Below are 21125 nucleotides of genomic sequence, written 5' to 3'. Positions count from 1 at the left end.
TACACATACACAATAAAATGCAGCGTTCCTCTCTGCCACTCACTCTGGGCATGTGCAGCTAAAATCACCCTGGAGTGCGCTAGCTGGGAAGTTCCTTACAAAACAGCTGCCCACAGTTCACAACAAGTGCATGGCTCTTCACACAGCCCAACTTTCCAGCCAGTCCAGAGACTATCTGAGTCAGGATCCAAGGGGGCCCAACTCCTCCCTTCTCCAGGTGTCGGCTGGCTCCCCCATTTCTCTGGTGCCAGGTCCACAGTCCCAGAGGGTGTATACCACCTCTGTGAGTCTCCCACTTTGCCTCTAGTCCCCCCAGGGATGTCCAGCATCCAGGTCCCTCCTGGTGCAGGCTGCCCTCCCAGCTCTGGCAGAGGAGGGAGCTAGCGATCTAACTCTCCTCCCCGTATCCTGCAGCAGACGCTGGCGGGGGCACAGCAGCCTTGGTCCCATTGCAGATCCCAGGGACCTTACCATCCCAGGTCATCTCCTCACTGTAGGTTTTTCAATGTTGTCTGCAATTTTTTGCCTCCAAACTTCATATAAGCTGGGATTCCATTGGCTGTTCACTCTATTCCTCAAAAGATCAGCTAGGTGTTCCAGCTGGGCACAGGGGGAACTGGGCTCTGCTCCCACCTACCTCACCACCATCTCTGAATTCTTTTCTTTACCTGGGATATAGCGCCAGGAGATACCAGACCTACTGTGTGTAGATGGTGCCCAGTGATCCCATGCTGGTCCTCGCAGCAGTCAACAATCCCAGTCTCGTAGCTAATCCTCTCTACAAAGAGTGGTGCAGGGCAGAGGACGACAGCTGCTCCCAGCCGAAGGTACTAGCTCCCCACGGACAACTTGCTAGGGGACACAGCACGCTGCCGCAGTTACCTCGGCAACAGAAGCCACTAGGAAGTTTGCTTGGGGTCTCATCCTCCCATGGCCGTCGCCCCCGAGGTCAGTGTCGGTGGCACTGCTTCACAACCTATCTTATCCCAACATTTACACTGCCTCAGAAAAACAACCTTTTCCACAATCCCTTTCTAAACCAGCTAAATTTCTCAAGTGTTAAGGTGCATGTAAATAACTTGGGGATCATGCAAAAAATGCAGTTTCAGATTCAGCAGATCAGGGATAGGTCATGAGATTCTGCATTTCTAACACATTCCCAGACAGTGTCGATGATTTAGGTATATAGACACATCAAATTGCAAGAAACCAGACAAGATGCCATTGCATGCATTACAACCCAGGACAGGCTGGAATTCTTATCCTTGTTTAAACACATGAAGACCTGAAGCAGTAACGAGCCAAGAGGAGGCTCAGCCATGAAACCCATGTTCTTCCCCCAACACTGGTGCTTTCCCTAACACCACTGGGCTCAGACACCCTCCTTGACCCACCTATGGAAACACCCTTGTCCTTCTGCTCACAGGAAATGTCCATATTCGATAGCATCCTAGGAGGATCTTTGAGTCTATTCTTACCTGCCCATGTCATATCTACATTTTAGACTGTAAAAGCCTACAGCACAGGTTTCATGTTACTTGAGGTTCTATAAACATTTTGGACAAAATGTTCTTTCTTTCTAGAACCTACAATGATCCACTCCAGCAGGAGAGATATGACTTGTGTTTGAAGTCCACCTTGTAAAGCTCTGCACCACAGCAAGATTCAAGGCTACGTGGCTTATTTGTCACGTTCAGCAGCACATAAATGTCCCCCTAAAAATGGTTTATTTGCAGAGCTCCTTCAAAATAGTAGTGTCAAAGTTTTGAAACAAAAGTTATGATCATCATGCTTTGAAGCTAAAAGAAAAATCAGCATTTTAGGGATTGAATTCTTAGGCTTAAGATAAATGGTGCTATATAATAATCAAAAAGCTAAATTAGCAAAGACTAATTTTATGTAAATTATATTTTTAATTGATGTTTTAAGAATTTTAGGGTACGCATGTTTTCCTCAACATGAAAATAAACCAAAATAGAGATTTTGAAAATATCTTACCATTTCTTGTGAAACATAATCTGGACTTTTTGTATCAGCAGAATAAAAAGAAAAGTCATAAGTGAAGGTCTTGGTGCGTTCTCTTCCGGAGTCCCCAGTCCCTCCTTCTGGTATCTGGAGAGATAAGATTATAATAATAGGAACACTGTCAGTGGAAAACTGATCTAAAGTTTTTTCTTCTTAAAAAATATACAATGATCACCATTTTTCATATTCACATCCTAAGAAACATTTAATTCCTCCTGACCACCCGTACCACACCAAAATAAATAAATCTAGAGTCAATCCATGATATGACCCAAAGCTACTTTCCTGGACTTGTTAGCACAATTACTTTATTTGAACCCGACACTCCAGCCTGACTCTGTTTTATCCTATCTTCAATGCTTTTTACTGTTCCCTTTATATAAGTGAAACCACCAGAGTTGGGGTCTGCATAACTCCAGGGCAGCTATTCACACAGACCCTCGTGTACCTGAAATCCCTTAGAGTCAGTGATTTTGTGGCCCCAGTGAAAACTCCAGGTGATAGTCTTCCTCTTCCATGAAGCACCCCTTGGGTATTCCATCCAGAAACACTTCCTTCTACCCCTGAGAGACGAGACTCTCCCAAGACATACCACATTATTGCAAATGTTTGCATATATCTTGTCTACCTTGCTCCATACCTAAATTGAACCAAAACCATGTTTAAAAATCTTCACATGCCACCAAAGCCTTACACAGCTTCCTGAATAAATTCAATGAGCAACATATTTTCCCAAAATAATTCAGACACTGTAAAGATGTTTTAAGGCTCTTATTATTAAAATGTTAAAAGTGTGGGTGTTTATGTTCTGGTTATATCAATCAAGGAAATGTTTGCAAATCTCAAAAAACAACAGAGTAATCAAGGAAAATTGATTTCACCATGCACAAAGAAAAGTCTCTCGCTCTGTTTCAGTAAATAGAATTTTTTAATGATTAAAGTTTTTACAAAGATACATGAAGCGAAGCGATGCAAAGCAAAGCAAAGGTCACTAACATCAGGGAAAGAACAAGTGGTGGCTGGCAGAAATGTGAGAAGATGGGGAGGTCAAAGTAGGGACAGCTAAGTGTGGGCCAGTCAGAGCCAGAATGTACAAGGATTGTGGTGGGTGGGGAAAGAAAGGCATTCCACTGGAGAATGCCTCAGGCAAAGGGACACCGGAGCCTCAGAGGCCTATCAAATTATCTAGGGCACAACCCAACTGGAAGACAGGAGCATTCCCCACCTTCTATCATTGGAGATCAAGTTGCACCACTATGAAATTAGATTTCAAAGTGTCCAGTCCCTTGAGCCACAGATTAAGCGAAATCCAACCTGAGACTGATCTGCACTTGACCATGCAGCAGCAGGCCTCAGAAAAGCATACCTGTAAGTTTGTGACAAATATCTAAGGAAAAAGGGATGAATCCATAAAGCATGTGATTTCTTTATTATTAATTTTATGCCCTCATTTCCTCCCTAAGTAAAAAGTATTCAGGGACTTAACAATTCACTGATCAAAGAAACTAATAGGATAATTTAAATGCAAAAGAAAGAACTTGCCATCATAGAAAATTATTTTTTCAATTTTTTTCAGAAAAAAGTTCAGTGTTTTTATCCCTTGAATTTTGAATAATACCAGCACCTCTTGCAAAGTTTATGAATATCATTATTTTTATTAAAAGTAAGTAGGGCCAAAGCTTATTTAATAATTCACAAAAAGCAGTCCATGACCAGGCTAAGGACACAGGATACAGGATAAAAATGCCTGGGTCTAGACTAAGCCAATGAACTCAGCTTGGGTCTGGTTTTCAGGTCAAATGAAACCAGGGATAGAAGAGAAAACCGAGGCTCAACCCGCTTGTTGCTGACTGAGCCCAATCCAAGAGCCAGCTGACATGGCTAACTGAACTGAGAAAGGAGTGCGAAACAGCAGAAGCGTTTCACTTATCCGCAAGTCACTGCAATGAACATGGGGCTCACAGAAGGGGAGGAGACCAGTTTACTACTTGCCTTTAAGTTTGTGATTACTGTTTTGCTTTTCTCCATTTGAATAATGAATTTGGCTTCCAAGTCCTTTTCCCTGCAACACAAATAATTCAATTGGGTTAGGAGAAAAAAGATTGTTATAAAAATAATTCTTACTTTTTACATATGGGAGTTTGTTTCTAAATGGCATCTGAAGTACAATCCCTGACACCACTATTGCCAAATCCTTACTAATATAAACAAGAAGACACATAAAATAGCTACCTCCATCAAAAACTGACAAATCACATGTTGTCAAAATCTGGAAAAGTTTCTAACTGTAAGTCAAAAGGAGTGTAAATGAAATGACAGAAACTTTGGAGGCCTATAAATCATGAAAAAAGCAGCCCCACTTAACTGATTATAAAAAGAAAGACACTTTATCCCTCCACCCAGGATGAAAGCAAAGAGGAAAAGTGGACCAAGTGGTCACAACCAGTGCAGCTTCGAGGAGCAGCCAGGGCACTGCCGCCACCTCCCATCTTGCTTCCGTCTCCATTCAGAACAGGAAGTCAAGAGAACCCCTAAAAAAGTGTCATTCTCTAAAACAAATGACATGTCTACACAACAGAGTGTTATGTCACTGAAAAAGGAATGAAGATCTCTATACACTGCTATGGAGTGGAAGCTAGGATCTATTGTTAAGTGGTGACTGCAAAGTGGAAAAAAGTATACAAGAATGCTACTAGTTATTCCAAGATAAGAAAGATAACCTGGCACTTTTCAAAACGCTACCAATGGAAAAAGAAGAAAATGTAGTAGAGCAAACAGGATTGGAACCTAGATTTCTAAAAAAGAAACAACTTAATCTGTAAATCATCTTTAGAATGAAGAAAATAATTTACACAAAATGAAACAAAGGTATATGATTTTTTAAAAATTTTTGTAAGAGTATATTAGAGTTCATTTGAGCCAAACAGGATATGCCTGGAAGCAAGATATCAACAGACTAAGAAAAATGCTTCCCTGTATTATATATTAAAGTAATCTAAAATGCAAACTTTTAAGTCGAAGCAAATAAACCTAAGTGTGTGCTGCACAGCAGGAAACCATTTCAATTATGACAGTATGGAAGAATTTGACTGTATAATGTGATGGAACATAGCCTAAGGAGAAAAAGAACTATAAAGAAATCTCACAGCATTTTCAGTAATCATGCCTTTGGTGGTAAAGTAGGCATCATCATTGTGTGATTTCTGTTTGTGTACTGTGGGATAATACATGAGTAATTATGTAGGTGCCACTGAGAATGAAAGTTTTTGGTTGAAAAGAGATACAAACATAAGATTTATGAGATTAAGTAAAAGCTCTATAATCCTAAATCTGAATGAGAAGAAACTAGCATGAACTTTATTTAAAACTGATAGAGAGCGAGAGAGCCCTGGCAATGGGGAAAGCCAGCTGCCCCTGCTCTGAGGAACCAAGGCCTGCCTCCCGGTGAACAAGGGCAGCCCCACCCCAGCCACACCAGGCCCTGGCTGTGGAGCAGGCTGCCACCTAAAGTGCAGCCTTGAGAGACAAGCCTCTTGACCCACAGAAACTGTCAGATAATAAACAGTGTTTCAAACCCCTACACTGGGAGTAATTTGTTGCACAGCAAGAAATAACTGACACAACGGCCATGTCAAAAGGACCCAAGAGTAAACCTGAGTAAGTTCCTACTGGCCAAAGTTGAGCAGGAAAAATAATAATAACTGCAAGAGAAACAGATAGAATATGAACAAGTTTATTAACTCATAACTGAAAAATAAAAACTGAATGATCTCCTTTAGAGGATCAAGAGAATCACCTCATTATTTTGAAAGCTATTAGATAAAGGGGAAAAAATCAAGCATATCCTCTGCATTTCCTAAACAATCTGCAATCCAGAGTAGCCAAACGACTGTCAGAGTTGTTGAGGGGAAGTTTCTCTTCCCAGGGTATTCCAGCTAATAAATGAAGATGGAATGAAAGAATTAGAATATCAATATTGTGCAAACCATGGTGCATTAATGTCTCTAGAGAGTGACCATTAATGGCTGCTAACTCCAGCCTCCAGGACACAATCAGACATGGGCGCATCCTAACTGCAGAGCCAACACCACTGCCACGGCAGTCCTGTCCTCAGTGAACCACCAGGAATACAGAGGCAGGGGTGGGGGGGGGGACAGGGGCAGGACACCACCAACAGTGCAGGGAGGCAATCAGCACCACCATCCAGCCTCTGGGAAGGCCGGTAGATAAACGAGCAGATTTACTCAATAACAGTAACAACAAATTGCAAGGAATATAAAGAGGGAAGAGTAACCTATTAAAAAAGACTTGAAAGATGTAACCAATTGGATCTCAACTCAAACAGAAAAGGCTTTTGGAAATTATATGTAGAGAAATGTTAACATGGACTAGGTATTTGATGATATTAAGGAATTATTATTACTATTTTAAATGATTATAGTATCATGATGATTTTTTGTCTTAACCTTTTAGAGATACATACTAAAATATTTATAGATAAAATGTTATGGTGTTTTGGATTTACTTCAAAATAATTCAGGGGTAGAGGATCCAGGTGCTGGTAACATCCTGACCACTTCAAGATGAACAGACAGAACACATAAACCTAAAGAGCATGTTGTAGTGAACACCATTCAAAAACTACAGCAGAGTCACACGGACCCCATTTAACTTCTCCAAGCCAGGGGGAAGAAGGATGCAGCTGGAATCCCGCCCACGTGCAAGGCACTTCCACTCCCACCCTCCAGGTCTTGGGCCCAAAAGTGAGATGTGCCTTGGGGAAATCCCATGTTCTTGTGGCCCACAAAACAAATACTCCACAAATTGGTGCCTTTCCTGAAGCATTTAACTGCCTCCTAGAGCATACCCTGCCAGTCAAGAAAACTGCATGGATGAGTTTTAATACCCCAGACTGCCCCATCTGGATTCCTCCCATTCCTTGTGAGGCATTTCTCAGTCACTTACTAATCTGTCTAGAGCTCTCATTTTAAAACCATTAATATCAACAAGTGCCTGGGGGTGGGGGGGTGCACAGAATTATCCAGGGATCTAAGATTAGAGGTGACCCTGTCAATTCTTGTTTATAAAACTTGAAGCAATTCAGCTGCTACCATACCTGCCACTTGTGTCAGAAGCCCGAGGTTAAGTAATGCCACAGGTCCAGAGCCTTATACCTTTGGAGGTACAAGGGCCCTCTACAAGATCGTTTAGTCTAAGCTATAGGTAACCACAAAAGTACTTTCCTAGTTCTAAATTAACATCCATTCTATAAAAATACTAGGAAAGCTACTGACTGAAAGACCATTATGTAATATAAGAGTATCTTTTGATGAGCACTTCTGAAATCAAAACTGAACAAGCTAGGTGGGTTTCAAAGCATTCACTACCTCCTTGACACTGTATGACTCAAGTGTGGTGATGGGGAAGGGGATGGCAACAGGTTCACTGTCCTGAGGAACCCTGGGCTTCCTGTTTCTCAGAAAGTTCTGTACCCCAAAGACAGGTACCCTACTCAAACCCTTACTAGTCAAAACGTAGCCCAGGACCCAGCAGCACCATCAGCCACTGGGAACTCAGGCTGTACCTCAGACCTACTGAATGGGAAGGAACCTGCATTTTAACAAGAGTCCTAGGTGATTCCAATGAACACTAATGTCTGACAAGCACTGCTCTGACATTATATTAATATGGCAGGGTAATGACTATTCTTACATTTACTCTCATGAAAGAAACTCCACAATGTTTGTACTTTGTACACTGGGAAACTCACTAACTTTTTACTTTGACCTTTAAGTTTATTTTCTAAATTGAATGCAAGAATATGGATATAACCTAAGTCAGCTGAAACTGTCTCCACCCCTTGCTCTTATATTGTACATTAGCTTCCGACCAAGAGCAATAACTGTCTGACATAATCGGCTCTAAAGAGTCACCTGAGTGCCACCACACCCAGGTTCCCTCACTCTCAGCACTCTGCCCAGCTACCAGCTTCCAGCCCTTTCTACCTCCAGGCTGCTTCCCAATGCCAGTGTAAGGCTGCCGAAAACCGTTTGAAGTCATTTTAACAGTGATCACATGTCACCCAGAGAGCCTTTGCAAGCCTTCTGCCCTATCCCCTCATTAGATAGACCACATGCTTGTCTCACCCACCAAACTGAGAACTTAAGAGTAAGGACTCTGCTGGCCTACATTTACATCCCCAGGTCCTGGCACAGTACCTGCAACTTTGAGGTGCTCATAAAATGTTGCTAAATGTGATAGACTGACTGAAATAATGAATGAATGGTTCTTACCCCAGCCTACTCCTCACCACATCCATCTTCTACTTGAAACCATGTCCCTTACCAGCCCCCCTAGAATCCTTTGTTCTTGCTTCCTCACAGACTATGGTATTTTCCTGTCTTCATTCTTAAGCAAGCCTTGTCTCAGGTCTAGTTTGATTCACCTACCCTTCCTGTACCTACCTAGCTTATCCTGCTTATATGGATTTTATTCCTACTGATATCATCCCTCCAATAGTCTAGAGCAGGAGTGTCAAGCTCACTTTCACCGGCGGCCACATCAGCCTCACAGTTGCCTTCAAAGGGCCAAATGTAATTTTAGGACTGTATATATGTAACTACTCCTTAACAGCTAAGTGAGAGGTCAGTGCTGCTGCTAGATAGAAACCAGGTGCCAGGCTGGATAAAACAAAGTGGAGGGCCGGATTCGGCCAGTGGGCCTTGTGTTTGCCACCTCCAGTCCACAGAATACCGGAGAAGCAAGAACCCAGATTCCTTCACCCTCCAACCTGAGTCCACTGAGCACAAGAGGACAACATTTACAATCCCTGCTCAGTGCTTTGTCTTAATCATTTGGCTCAAGACTAAAACAGCAGGTACTGAGAGCTCCCCCAGCTCAGGTCAATGTCCTCTGACATTTCAGAAACATGGGAAATAAATCTTGACATTTTTCTCATATTGAGGAAAATAAATAATCCTAAAATATTATTTGAACATTGATTTGATAATAGAGCAAAATGAACTATGTCCTTCCCTGGCCACTCTGGTGAATTGGGTTTCTCACCCGAAAACTCAATTATGGTCCCTTCATATAAATAAGTAATTTATTTGCAAGGTCTGGAAACCAAATCATAAGATGCCACAAATGAACCAACTAGAGTAAGTAAACTGAGTTATAGATCAATATTTTTGTGGAGGAAAGAAAAAAGACAATTTTAAAATATCAAATCATAAAGAGATAAAAATTATGAGCTTTCAGACATGAGTAGGAGAAAGCTTACTTGAAAAAACAACCCTGTGTTATTTCAAATATTTTGAAAATGTTTTTGAATTGTTCAGCAATTCAAATTGATTCCATTTATTCACTGATAGCATTTTTGGCCATCCCATAATAAACAGCCTGACTAGACGGTGTAAGATCTCCAAACTGAGCCATCTGCTTGGAAGAGACTAAAGACTGGCTTATTCACCCCAACCTCGGAAGTAAATCAGTATCCTCCCAAATTCACTTTAAAACTTACAGACTAAGAAAGCAATATTTAACTGCCTTCATATCACAGGACACTCAACAGCAAAAATAAAAATTAAAAAGTCTATATAAAAAAAAAAGAAGGTGTCCTGGCTAGTTTAGCTAAGTGGAGTGAGCACAGGCCTGCAAACCAAAAAGTTGCTGGCTCAGTTCCCAGTCAGGGCACATGCCTGGGTTGTGTGCCAGGTCCCCAGTAGGGATGCACGAGAGGCAACCACACTTTGATGTTTCTCTCCCTGTCTTCCTCCCTGCCCCTCCCTCTAAAAATAAATTTTAAAAATCTGTTTTTTTAAAAAAAAGGTGTGAACTCCATGTGTACTACTATGCAAAGCCCAAGGAACACTGTAAGTGGGAGAAAGAACAGAGCAAAACTGTGTGCTGACCATGATCCAGTTTGCTGTTCAATAAATACAACAAGGCAGAATATGCACACACATACTTCCAGATGCACAGAACATCCCTGAACATTTCTGAAAGGATAAACAGGAAGCTATTAACAGTGGTTACCTCTGGACTTCAGGGGATGAGAAAATAAATTGAACATCTCACTGCTGAAATTTATTTTAGCATGACTTCATATTACTTTTATAATTAAAGTAGCTTTAGTTAATTAAAAGACAAAAAGCCCCTGAATTAAAATTTTGGGTGCTCCTCAGTGCTCTAGGGTTAAGTCCACATCCTCACATGGCGAGCTCATTACCCTCCCCTCCTGACTATCCAGCCACAGAGAAGACACCTCACCTTTGCCTTGCACTTCCACACCGCCCCCTGCCATAGGTACCCTCATGCACGGCCTAGATGTGCCTCTCTCCTTCCCTACCTTTCTGCAAAACGGTGCTCAACATTCAAAACCAGGCCCAGACTCCCCTCCTTTGGGAAGCATTCCTGATCCCCTATGCTCAATGATTTGCTCCGTCCCTCCACTCAACCCAACAGCACTTTTCTTCTCCTTCATTCAGGTTCCAGATAAAACACAGGACACCCAATTAAATCTGAATTTCAGATAAAAAAATAAATTTTCAGTATAACTATATCCCAAATATTGCATGAGACCTACTCATACTTTACTGTTGGTTGCTAACACTGACAGCACCATCTCTTACCCAGGGGTGTGCACCCAGCAGGCAATTCCAGTGAAATGCATTTGTATCAGCCTCCATTTCTCAAGCCCAGAGAGTGACTGAGTGGAGTCTTCAATTACACCCTCAGCAACCAGTGGAGTACTGGAGACCCCATAATATAATGTGTCACTTCACTTATGTTAAAGTGCAGAAACAAACTTAGGGAGGGCTGTTCTCCTGAAGCCGTATTTTCCTTATCCTAATGGCCAATTCTGAGCACTCAAAGATTCTGGGGCTGCCAACTATACTTAATAGCTCCTCATGGAATTCCTAAAAGCCCACAGCACAGTTTTTAAGAAAAACCCAGGGAAAACTGATCCTGAAAAAAACATGCAGTGAGTTTCTCAGACAACCACCCTGACTTTATTTCAGGTGCTCAGAATGCACCTCACCACACAGCAGGCAGGTGGAAGTCAGGAGCACCATGACCTACATCCAAGTACCAACCTTGAGTGGCAGCCAGTCTGCATGGCCTCCACCCCACTCCCCATGGGTTATCACCATGAAAGAGCCAAGGACAGCAGCGCTGCACAATCCCAGATGCTATGAGCATCACATGCTGAATGAAATCCTCTGCTGACCCCTGCTAACACAGGAGGGAGCTATTAAGCTGAGCCTTTTATTATCTTGCCCTGGTTTAGAGAGGGTGTAATAAACCTAAAACATTAGGCAAAGAGCCAGCTGTTAGAGGCTGGGATCCCAGAGAGGCAGACAATCTGGGTGAGTTTAGCACGCAGGGTGCTTGCTCATTAAGGTGTGCCCTAGTGATTAACACCTGGAGCAGGAGGAGACAGAAGCAGGACTGGGCAGAGGGAACAGTGCAGTTGCCTCAGTGGACCCCACAGGCAGCCCTGGAGCTATAGTGACCCTTCAGAGTTGCCCAGGTTGAAACCGGATGACCAGGTCTTTATTCCCTCCTCCTCCCGGGGAAGGGAAAAGCTTGAGGCCCTGAGGCGCTGACATGAAGGCCAAGCCAACAGCACTCCAGAGCTGGGCAACAAGCTTCAGCAAAGGAAGATCTGGGCAGCAAGCACAGGATCCGCCACACTACCTCCCCTAAATTGATGCCAGAGGGCACACTGACAAGCGGCAGCCACCACCCAACTCCCCAACAGACAGTAATGGGCAAGGAAGAAGACAGATACTGGTTTTGTTTCCAGCTGAAGTAAAGAAAGCCTAACAATCAGAATTGTCTCAATGCAAATGAGTTGCCTTGAGACTATGGAGGTTTAGCTGTTGGCTAACAAGCCCTTACCTGGGTCACTGGGTGAATTAACTTTACTCTTATGCTCCTGGAATGGGCATATGGGGAGATTTGTGTGTTCATTCAGTCCACAAATATTTAGTGAGTACCTTGAACATGCCAGATAATACTCTCAATGTAGGGAAAAAGTGGTAAAGGGTACAGACTGTGCCTTCCCAGAATCTGCATTTCAGTGCGGCAGTTAGAAAAAAATAAATGCAATTACATTTCAGATACTACTAAATTCTATAAAGAAATGAAAGGGTGCCCAGGGCAGAGGCAGGGGGAGGCAAGTACTCAGAAAAGACCTCACCTGAGGGAATGTGTGAGCAAAGACTTGACCAGAACAAGGCTGAGGGCCCTGCAAAGATCTGGGGAGAGCATTTCAGGTAAAGAAAACAGCAGGAGCACGGGCTCTGGGGCAGGACCCAGCCAGAGCCTTGGGAAAGAACAAAGGGCCTGTGTGACTGCAGAAGAAAGAGGGGATGCAAAATGGAGGATGCGGCCAGAAAAGGAGGCTGGGGCCACACCACGTCAGGCCTTCAAGGCCTTGGGTCAATGGCTAAGCCTTTGGAACTAAAATGTGATCTGAAGCAAAGGACATGTGAAGGTTCTGAGTACAGGGGAGTGGCATGATCACACTTAGGTTTCTAAATGATCCCTCCAGCTGCTGTGTGGACTCCAGAGGAGCGAGAGCAGAGCAGAAGCCCAGTGAGGACGCCGAGCAGGAGGTGCTGGGCCAGGGGTGACAGTGGAGATGGGCCCAAAAGACAATGTTGTGCGTGGGTCACCGGCCAGCAGTGACCACGGAACGCTGTGGATGGCTCGCCGAAAAACACGCGAGAAACAAACACACATGCACAGAGACAGACCAGTTTCTGTGGGGAAGTAGGGACGACATGGCCACCCCCCCAGTGGGGAGGGCCCCGATTTACCATCCATACCTGCTTTTATTGGGCTCATTTTGCATAATAATTCAGGTAAAGTACAGTACTTATCAGGGGGAAGTAAGGAACTATAGAAAACAAGGAACTCTGCTGGTCTATTGAGTGGGGGTCAAACAGCTGTAAGACTTTGAGGAACAAACTTCCTCCTTGGACCCTTCTCATTCAACTGAGAGCATTTTAAACAAAGAAGGTTTCACAGTAATTTACATGTTCTTTCTTAGGCCTCATCACCTGGGGAATCCGCCCTTTTCAGCACAGAGCTACACCACCCTGTCATTGTTTCAGGCTTAGCACAGGAACTAAGGCAATAAGGAGATTTTCTCCCAGGCGATGAGAACTCAATCTCCCAGATGATGAGAACTCGAGGAGTGAGGGTCCGTCACCCTCTTTTGCTGCAGCCCCCAAAGTCCTTCTTTTGGGGGGCCTCCCAAAGTGATCGTGCCTGGCTTAGGTCATTCCCCCCGTGGGGAATCTTACCCGTCTTTGGCTAACCGACCAAGCTTTTTGGGGTTCAGCAGCAGAAGCACCATTCCTGCCAGGGAGACAAGCCCTTGTCTCCTTGCTAGCTTACGGTTCCAAGGGCGTTCCCTTAGCCTTAGCCTAGGCGGGGGTTTCAGCTTCTGATACCAGTCAGGCAGTTCCCAACAAGACAATGCAGCCAGATTTGAATCCCCAAGACCTGCTAGAATTCCCAAGTCATCTGAAGAGCCCAACCCACACCTACCAAGTGAGAATCCCAGGACAAGGGACCAGGAATCTGTACATTTAACATAGGAGGTGCTGGCGACCAACCAGGCTTGAGAGCCACTGCCTTGGTCTGTAATCCCTCCTCACCTGAGAGGAGCTGGGACTCCACATAGAGTGTGGAAACTTAAATGCCTTCAGCTCCCTCTGAGATGGTGCTTTACTGGGTGGTCTCAGCCGATCCTCTACATGAGCCCAGCTGCCCCCAATTCCAAAGAAAAGTCCAGAAGTCACTGAGAAACACTGTGAAGTGGGGAGAAAGAGCAAGTAGTAAAGGAGTATGAAAACTACAGTCCAGCTTGTGGTAAAACAGAAAGGGGGGTGGATAATATACACATTATTGAGTAAGAACCTAAAGAAGGTCATAATTAGTACCATTCCAGGAGCATAAGAGTAAAGTTAATTCACTCAGAGCACTAGGCTTCATTCTGTCATGCAAGCCTAGTCCCAGTTAAGCAAAGCTGGTAGAAAGCTGAAGAATTTCGAACATTACAAAATTCAACCCCAAAATCATAAATAATTAAATTTTGCTCAAGACTAAAGATGACAATGACACTTTTGGTCATTTTGGATACTCTGCAGGAGGCCAAGACGGTGAAGGGCTGGAGAGCCAAGGTGAGGCTCAGAAATAGAGCACTTGACAAAAAGAGGATGAACTCAGAAGAGAGGAAGAAACCTTGCCCATGACCCCATCTCATGCTGAGAAACTGAGGACCCAGGAGGTTAGGTGACTCATTTGAAGTTGCTACTACAGTCAGCACTATGAAAGGTTAGACGAATTAAGCAAGAATTCAACACTTCAAAGCCACAGAGAACTGCTGAGGGCAAAGCTAGCCCCCTAACTTGATTTCAGCTACATCCTCCTCAAGGCAGGGGTTATGTAAGTTTGGGCTCCTGTGGTAACACAATGGGCCAGTCAGCACATTTAAGGAATCCATACAAATATTACTCTCTGAACAGGGTACAAAGTCAGCTACCCAAGCTCCCCATCCCATTCCAAAGTACTCCTTCTTCCAGGACTCACAAAGACTCTAATGCTGGTCCCTCTGCCTCAAATATACTTTTCTCCTCCTCACTTTTCCTTCAAAGCCCTTAAAGATGTATCCTCCTCCAAGAGGCCTTCCCAGGTGCCTCTTAGTCATTACCTTCTGTGTGATATTCCATAACACACCACATTCTGTTTAACTGGTGGACAACATGTTTGTCTCCCCCACCAGTCCAGACGCTTCCTGGGGGCAGAGTTCATACCCCACCTTTTACAGATCCACAACATCCAGCAGTCCTTCCACACAGGCAAGCACTTGAATGAATGAATGAATGAATGAGCAATCAAAGAGTGAATAAACAGATGAACTAAAAACATGATACTACCCTTAAACTCGAGTACTAAAATAAAGTTGATGCTTCAACGTTTATTATATTTTTTAATTTTTAAATGCAGATGTGTTTTTCCTATAAATACCAGTTAACTTGGCAGATGTTAACTCCAAAGGCAGAAACGAAGCTGGGCTCTTCCCGCAGACCCACAGTTGTGACTCTGACTCAGGCCCCAGGCACAGGGACCTTCTGTCCCTTCTGAGACACAGAAAAGGGTGGGCATATGGCCAATCTTCTTCAACACACTTCTCCAAAACTCATGAACAACACATTCATAAAAGAAAAGTGGAAGTTTAAGAGGGTGTAAATATAAATATTAAGAACAATAAGAACACATATCATAATTCCTTTTGTGCCCCTGTATTCAGACATTAAACCAACTGTTGAATGCCCCAAGATGTTCCAGTTTTGTGCTGTAGTGCCATGAAACACAAAGAAATAAGTGTTCTCTGCTCTAACCCATACCATCACTACAACATTCCTTCCAGATTTGTTTTAGAAAAATGTTCTTAGTGACAGCTTTTGAAAAAATATATATATAGCTGGCCTATAAAAAGAAAATTGATTCCTTTTACTACATTGCCTGCCAAATATACCAGATAGGAGAAAAATATGCTTCAAAATACTAAATTGAAGGACTTTTTCCTCCAAAGACTTTCCTTCAAGTCAGGGCAGGATAAGATGCAATCATCGTCTAATGCAGCTTTTCCATCAAGCACAGTACCTGATGCTGCCAGGCAGAGTGCTTTAATCATTGTGGGGGGAAGCACTGGGCTTGGGGCCCTGGGTTCTAATCCCAATTCTCAATCACTCTGTGACTTTGGCACCTTATTTAACTTTGCCAAGCCTTGGTTTCCACACCTGTAGAATGGTTGAATAAAACCTATCACACACAGCTACTGAAAAGTACTAACTGTACAGCAACACTGTGAGTATTAAGCTATCTCAATGTAAATATTTTTTGAAAGATGTGATAGAAGAAAGCAGGCGACACAAGGCCAGGTGTATAACAGACAATCAATGTGTTTATTTCCATCACAAACCCAAGATCCATCCATTCATTCAGCAAATGTTTATTGTGCCTCTACTATGGAGGTAGTTGACATTCAACTGTGAATATAACCAGCAAAAAAGCCCTGCCCTCTTGGAGCTTACAACCTGGTAGGGAGATTTATTTTCACAAAACCTTTCCAATGTTTTCCCAAAAAGTGTGGAAATGGAGGAAATCCAGAAAATACATTTTGCCAGCTCTCAAAAAAATGAAGAACCACCACATAGTTGATTTTCATAAGTTTTGTTTAGAAATGGTTTATCTCCATCAATACATTCTGGAGGCCACAGTTCATTAAAAAGATACAAATATCAGAAACTCCAAAATTCTTTCACTTATTTTTAAATACCAGTGAATTACATCTGGTAATTGTGACAAGATACTGAATTTCCAATTTCAAGATATCCTGCCAGTGCCTGCAGCCCTCCCCCAGCCCTCCCCGAAAGCAAGCCAGCAAGGCTCACTCCCGAGTTAATTACAGAGAGCAGCTGGAGGCAGGAGCAGACCAATGGACAAATGCAGATGTCTCCACTTTACAAACCTCTCTGCTGGGAGGGGGTGGGGGGCGTACCGAAATGTATAATCATGCTCTTGCCCTTCAACAACCCAGGATGACCCCACATGGCTGAGAACAAACAAGCCAAAAAAAGCCCTATAAAAGTCCCTTTGGTGGTGGGATGGGTGGCTCACCAAAGGCATGGGAAGCAAGGCCAAGGAGAGACCTGATTTCAGCTGACACGGTAGGTGAAACATAGTCAGTCTGAAAAAGAAGCCCAGTCATTGCCTAATGTGCACACACATTTTGTATCCTGGGAGAGAGAAGGGCATATGTAGGTCACCTGAAAGTTCCTTGCCAGGATATTCTCAGAACGGCAAATGGAGTTATACTGCCTTCCTCAGTGCCTGCTCCCCTCTTCCTTTTCTCTCACTCCTTTTCAGACCCCACTGGTCAGACACAGAGAATGTCATTCCTCCCTTGCGCTTTCTAAGCAGTGATATAACTCACACAGCAGCAAAGAAACGAAACAGGAGAAGGAAGTCACAGTCCCCACTTGGGTAGACTTCTGAGCCAGGAAACATCAGCAGGAGGAAAACACACCGACCATTATCCAAAGCATCCAGTACCTGGAGCATGTCCAGGAACTCGAACTGCCAGCAAGGACTCCCAGCCCACGACTTCTCCAACCTGACCGCCCACAGCATCTCCTGGGGGCTTTAAAATTCCTGATGCCCCACTCTGCCCCTCACCAGTTAAATCTGACTCTCTGGGATGAGAAGCCACCAGATGAGACATGAGGCCAGCGTTCTAACCTCCTGGTTCTCTACCTCCCCATATTAAAGAAAGAACCAACAGGCCCAAACCGAGTCACCTGTGCCAAGTCCCAGGTCAGCGAGCCAAGACTTCATATCTAACCTACCTACAGTGTCAGCCTCTCCCAGGAACAGAGTCTTAAACCAGCCAATCTGGACTTTCCTGGTCAACAACAGTAAGGTAATGTGCCTGACAGAACCCTGCCTGTCATCCTGGCCTCTAAGGAAAAGGTGATACCGGCGCCTCAAATAACTGCTAGTAGCTACCTTGTCCCACCTGCTTCTGCCTGTAAACACCTTCCATTTTTTACAGCTTCTTGGAGCACCTTTCTAATCCTGAGATGGGATCCTGCCTGATTCATGAATTGGTAAATAAAACCCAAGATCTTTAAATTTACTCAGTTGAACTTAGTTTTGTTTTCCAACACCCATTAAATGTCTCAGAGGGATAACCTGGGGCTCCCACATAATCGGACGCCACTACCAAAGCCCAAAGGAGAAACAAATGAACCATGGCAGGGACCTGGGTTAAGTCACAGAAGAGACAGGGGAAAAGGACCAACCAGGCCACCAAAACCATCAGCAATGGTGGAGAAGGGGGGCAGTGTGCACAGAACCAGAGCAGTGCCACCACGCGGCTGAAGAGCCAGTTTGAGGCTCTGGATCTATCTCTAACTGATCAGTGCTTTGATAACCACAGAGCATGCCTACCCATGCATAAAATCGGACTGAGTCCTGCCTCAGAAGGGGCGACAATGTGGAGGATGGATGTGAAGCATGCAGTGAAGGACAATGCTTACACAAACACAATCATCATCCTTAGCATTGCCAGCATAATTTGCAGAAGCCCATTTAGAGCTGTACCTTATCTTTTAGCCTCCCCCCTCATATCCCATGGTGCCTCTTTCCTGATTTTTGTGGCAACAAGGAAAGGACCAGTCTCTGCAAGCATTCAGTGAAATTCAAGGATACAAGGGGCACAATTATGAAAGAAGCAAAGGGCACTCAAAGATGTTACCTCCCCAACACACTGAAAACACTAATATTGTGGGAAAGTAGTAAGAGTAAATGGTCTGAAGTAAATACAATTTTAAATGAAGCAAACAAAGGAGAAAGATTTTGAAATATTCATTCTAAACCAGAAGTTTCAAAATGGCATCTGGGCTAGGACCGTTGCATTCTGTGTTCTAAAACTCTTTAATTAGTTGTCAGTGTTTTAACAATCAGATGATTTTACATCAAAATCTGGATTTCTGATTCTCTTGAAATATGGAGCGACAGGGCACTCCTGTGTCCCACAGGACAGCAGGTGCGACTTCCTGCCATAGTCCCACCCAGCCCACTGCAATCAACTGCCACCCACCTGTTTCCTCAGACACTGGGGTTAGGGCCCAGGTAGGAACCTAACTGGCCTCATTCAGAGAAGGGATTATGCATTTAACAGCAATGAGCTTTTTAAGTGACTAGTTGGCAACCAATTTAAAGGATCTGATTGTCGCTTCTCAAACTTCATGCACTTTCTTTTGAATTTTATTATCTTTTCCCACCCATGGTGCCTCTAAGGGACAGAAAGCAATGAAAATGCTGGCTACGGTGATGGAACTAATCAAGCTGAATTTTAACAAAATAAAGTATGATTTAATCCAGCTAGGAGCAAATAAGGTTTGATTTGTTCAAAACCTCAGACAGAGAGGTTTTCTAATTTCTTATTTAGAATTTATTTAAGAAATCACCAGTGAGGGGGCTTTCTCTCTCATACCTCTCTGTCTTTTCAGCATGAGCTACACCTCCCTAATTTAGAATCCCTCTGGCTCCTAGACAGTACTCTCCCTCCTGAGGCCCTCCAGGTATGTGGCTTTGCAGAATAAAGCTGCTATTCTCCAGAGCTGTAATGTAGACACTATTAACAGGTTCTTAACACTCAAGAATTCATCCATCCCAGATTCCTTGAAATTGAATATACTACCACAATTTACAGGCAAAAATAAAAGAAATAACCTTGGCATCGAGCCAGAAGGGCCTGAGGTAAAAAAGCCCTCTGATATCACCATGCTCTTTGTAATAAAAGAGAGACAGAACAAAACAGTCTGGCCTCATTTCTGCAGCTCAACTGACCAAATAGTCTGTGCACAATAACACAGGCCCCCTCCTAGGAGAGCCATATGAGGGAGAAGGAAGTCTCAAGTTGCACCTGGCATAATACTTACACCTCTAATTTGGAACTCATTTCAAAGGAGAAGGGGAGGGGGCGGGGGCCAGCACATAATGTAATGGCACTCACTGTTTGAAGCCAGAGGCCTCATCTTGAGATAACAAGATGACATCAAATGACCAGTTCTACTTGTTTCACTCAAGTCCTCAACTCTCAAATGTTGCTTTTCCATTCTTTTATTAGTCATGCTTTTAATTCAGCCTCTATTATCCTGCAAGCTGAGGCTTCCTCTGAGTGCCCTTCGTGCTTGTGGCTCTGCTCTACTTGCATTTCCAATGCTTGACAAACCCAGTCCTTACCTGAAATGGGAAGCTCTCCAACAGCAGTGCAAAGAAAAGAGACCCTTCACTTCCTACAGGAAAGGGACTTGAGAACAGCTAGGAATGCCTCTGAAAACAAGCAAGTGGACAAAACCACAGCACACTGAAGTCACAGAGAAAGTGAACTGCTGTTACTCCAGCAAAGGCAATAATATTAACAGGCAGCCATGATGAACTCCTTCTAATGCCCCAAGTCTGAGTTACACCCCAGCCCACAGGCTTCTGTAGTACCACAACACCTGGTCCAACAGAGGCAAGGGCTGTCCTGACTTGGTCATCACTGTATCCCCAACATGTCTCCCCAGTGGCTTTTAAAGGTTTGAAGGGGATAGTGGGTATCTGCAAGATCAAAACTATTTTCATAATGATACCAGCTATTATCTGCCTCATTCACTCTCATTCTCTCCTGGATACACAGTGGAGTTTCCCAGAGGCTGCAAGAGTGTGATGATGAATCATTTTGATGGCTAAGGGAATGTGTGCTTCCATATTACTATGTTATAAATTTTTCTGTTTTAATTCTACTGTGGTAAATATATAGGTAGATGATAGATAGATAAATATAGATATAGATATAATCCACAAAAGCAAAGGCTTTTTGGGGTCCTCAATAATTTTTAAATTATAAGCATCCTCAAAACCAAATACTTTGAGAACTGCTGGCCTAGTACAAAGCCTGGCATATATCTGTCAACATTAAACACTATGTGAATAATCAATGATGGGTAGATGGAATTCCTTCTATCTATAGACTAATGTCTAGTTCACAGTCTGTTATAAATAAAAGATGGAAAGAAGAGGTTCCCAGGGGTCAGTTCACTCTCTCTTGGCTAAAGAGAAAGAAAAACAGATTTGGGGAAATCATTGAGTGAGAAGGAGCCAGGACAATCACAACATGTCCATGAATCCACACCGGTTGCTCCCACGGTCCGTCCAGCATGTTCTAGTGTAGTGAATACTACCCTCCGGGTTATACAAAAATTGGCAAAAGGCAGTGTTACCTAGTCCATCACCAGCCACCCAGGAGTTGTCACCCATTCCTTCCCCCATCTGCATCTTGTCAGTCACTATTAACTCTTAAATATCTCTTGAATCCTTCTGGATTTAGCTTCGCTGCCCCTGCTCCAGGCAGATTTCCTGGGCCTGTTTCCCTAGCCAAGTCTACTATAGATTTTTAACAGAAGCTTTTCCTTTTATTCCAGAATACTTCCTTAAGCCTCTAAATAAACACTAATTTCCTTTTA

General features: G+C 43.5%; 1 protein-coding gene across 3 annotated transcripts in view; it reads right to left on the bottom strand.

The window, feature by feature from the left end:
* Positions 1–21125, bottom strand: part of KIF16B (kinesin family member 16B) — a 332414-nt gene that overhangs the window by 291440 nt on the left and 19849 nt on the right. For all 3 annotated transcript variants that reach the window (XM_036009548.1, XM_036009549.1, XM_028523744.2), the window contains exons 2-3: positions 4018–4087; positions 1999–2112 (exon numbers count right to left, since the gene is read on the bottom strand). In XM_036009548.1, the coding sequence (XP_035865441.1) occupies positions 1999–2112; positions 4018–4087 (184 nt within the window). The remainder of the gene's footprint in view (positions 1–1998; positions 2113–4017; positions 4088–21125) is intronic.

Source organism: Phyllostomus discolor, chromosome 9 (assembly GCF_004126475.2).
Source record: "Phyllostomus discolor isolate MPI-MPIP mPhyDis1 chromosome 9, mPhyDis1.pri.v3, whole genome shotgun sequence".
NCBI lineage: Eukaryota > Metazoa > Chordata > Mammalia > Chiroptera > Phyllostomidae > Phyllostomus > Phyllostomus discolor.
Note: the sequence above shows the minus strand (reverse complement) of the source record. Positions and strands in the feature narration are given on the sequence as shown.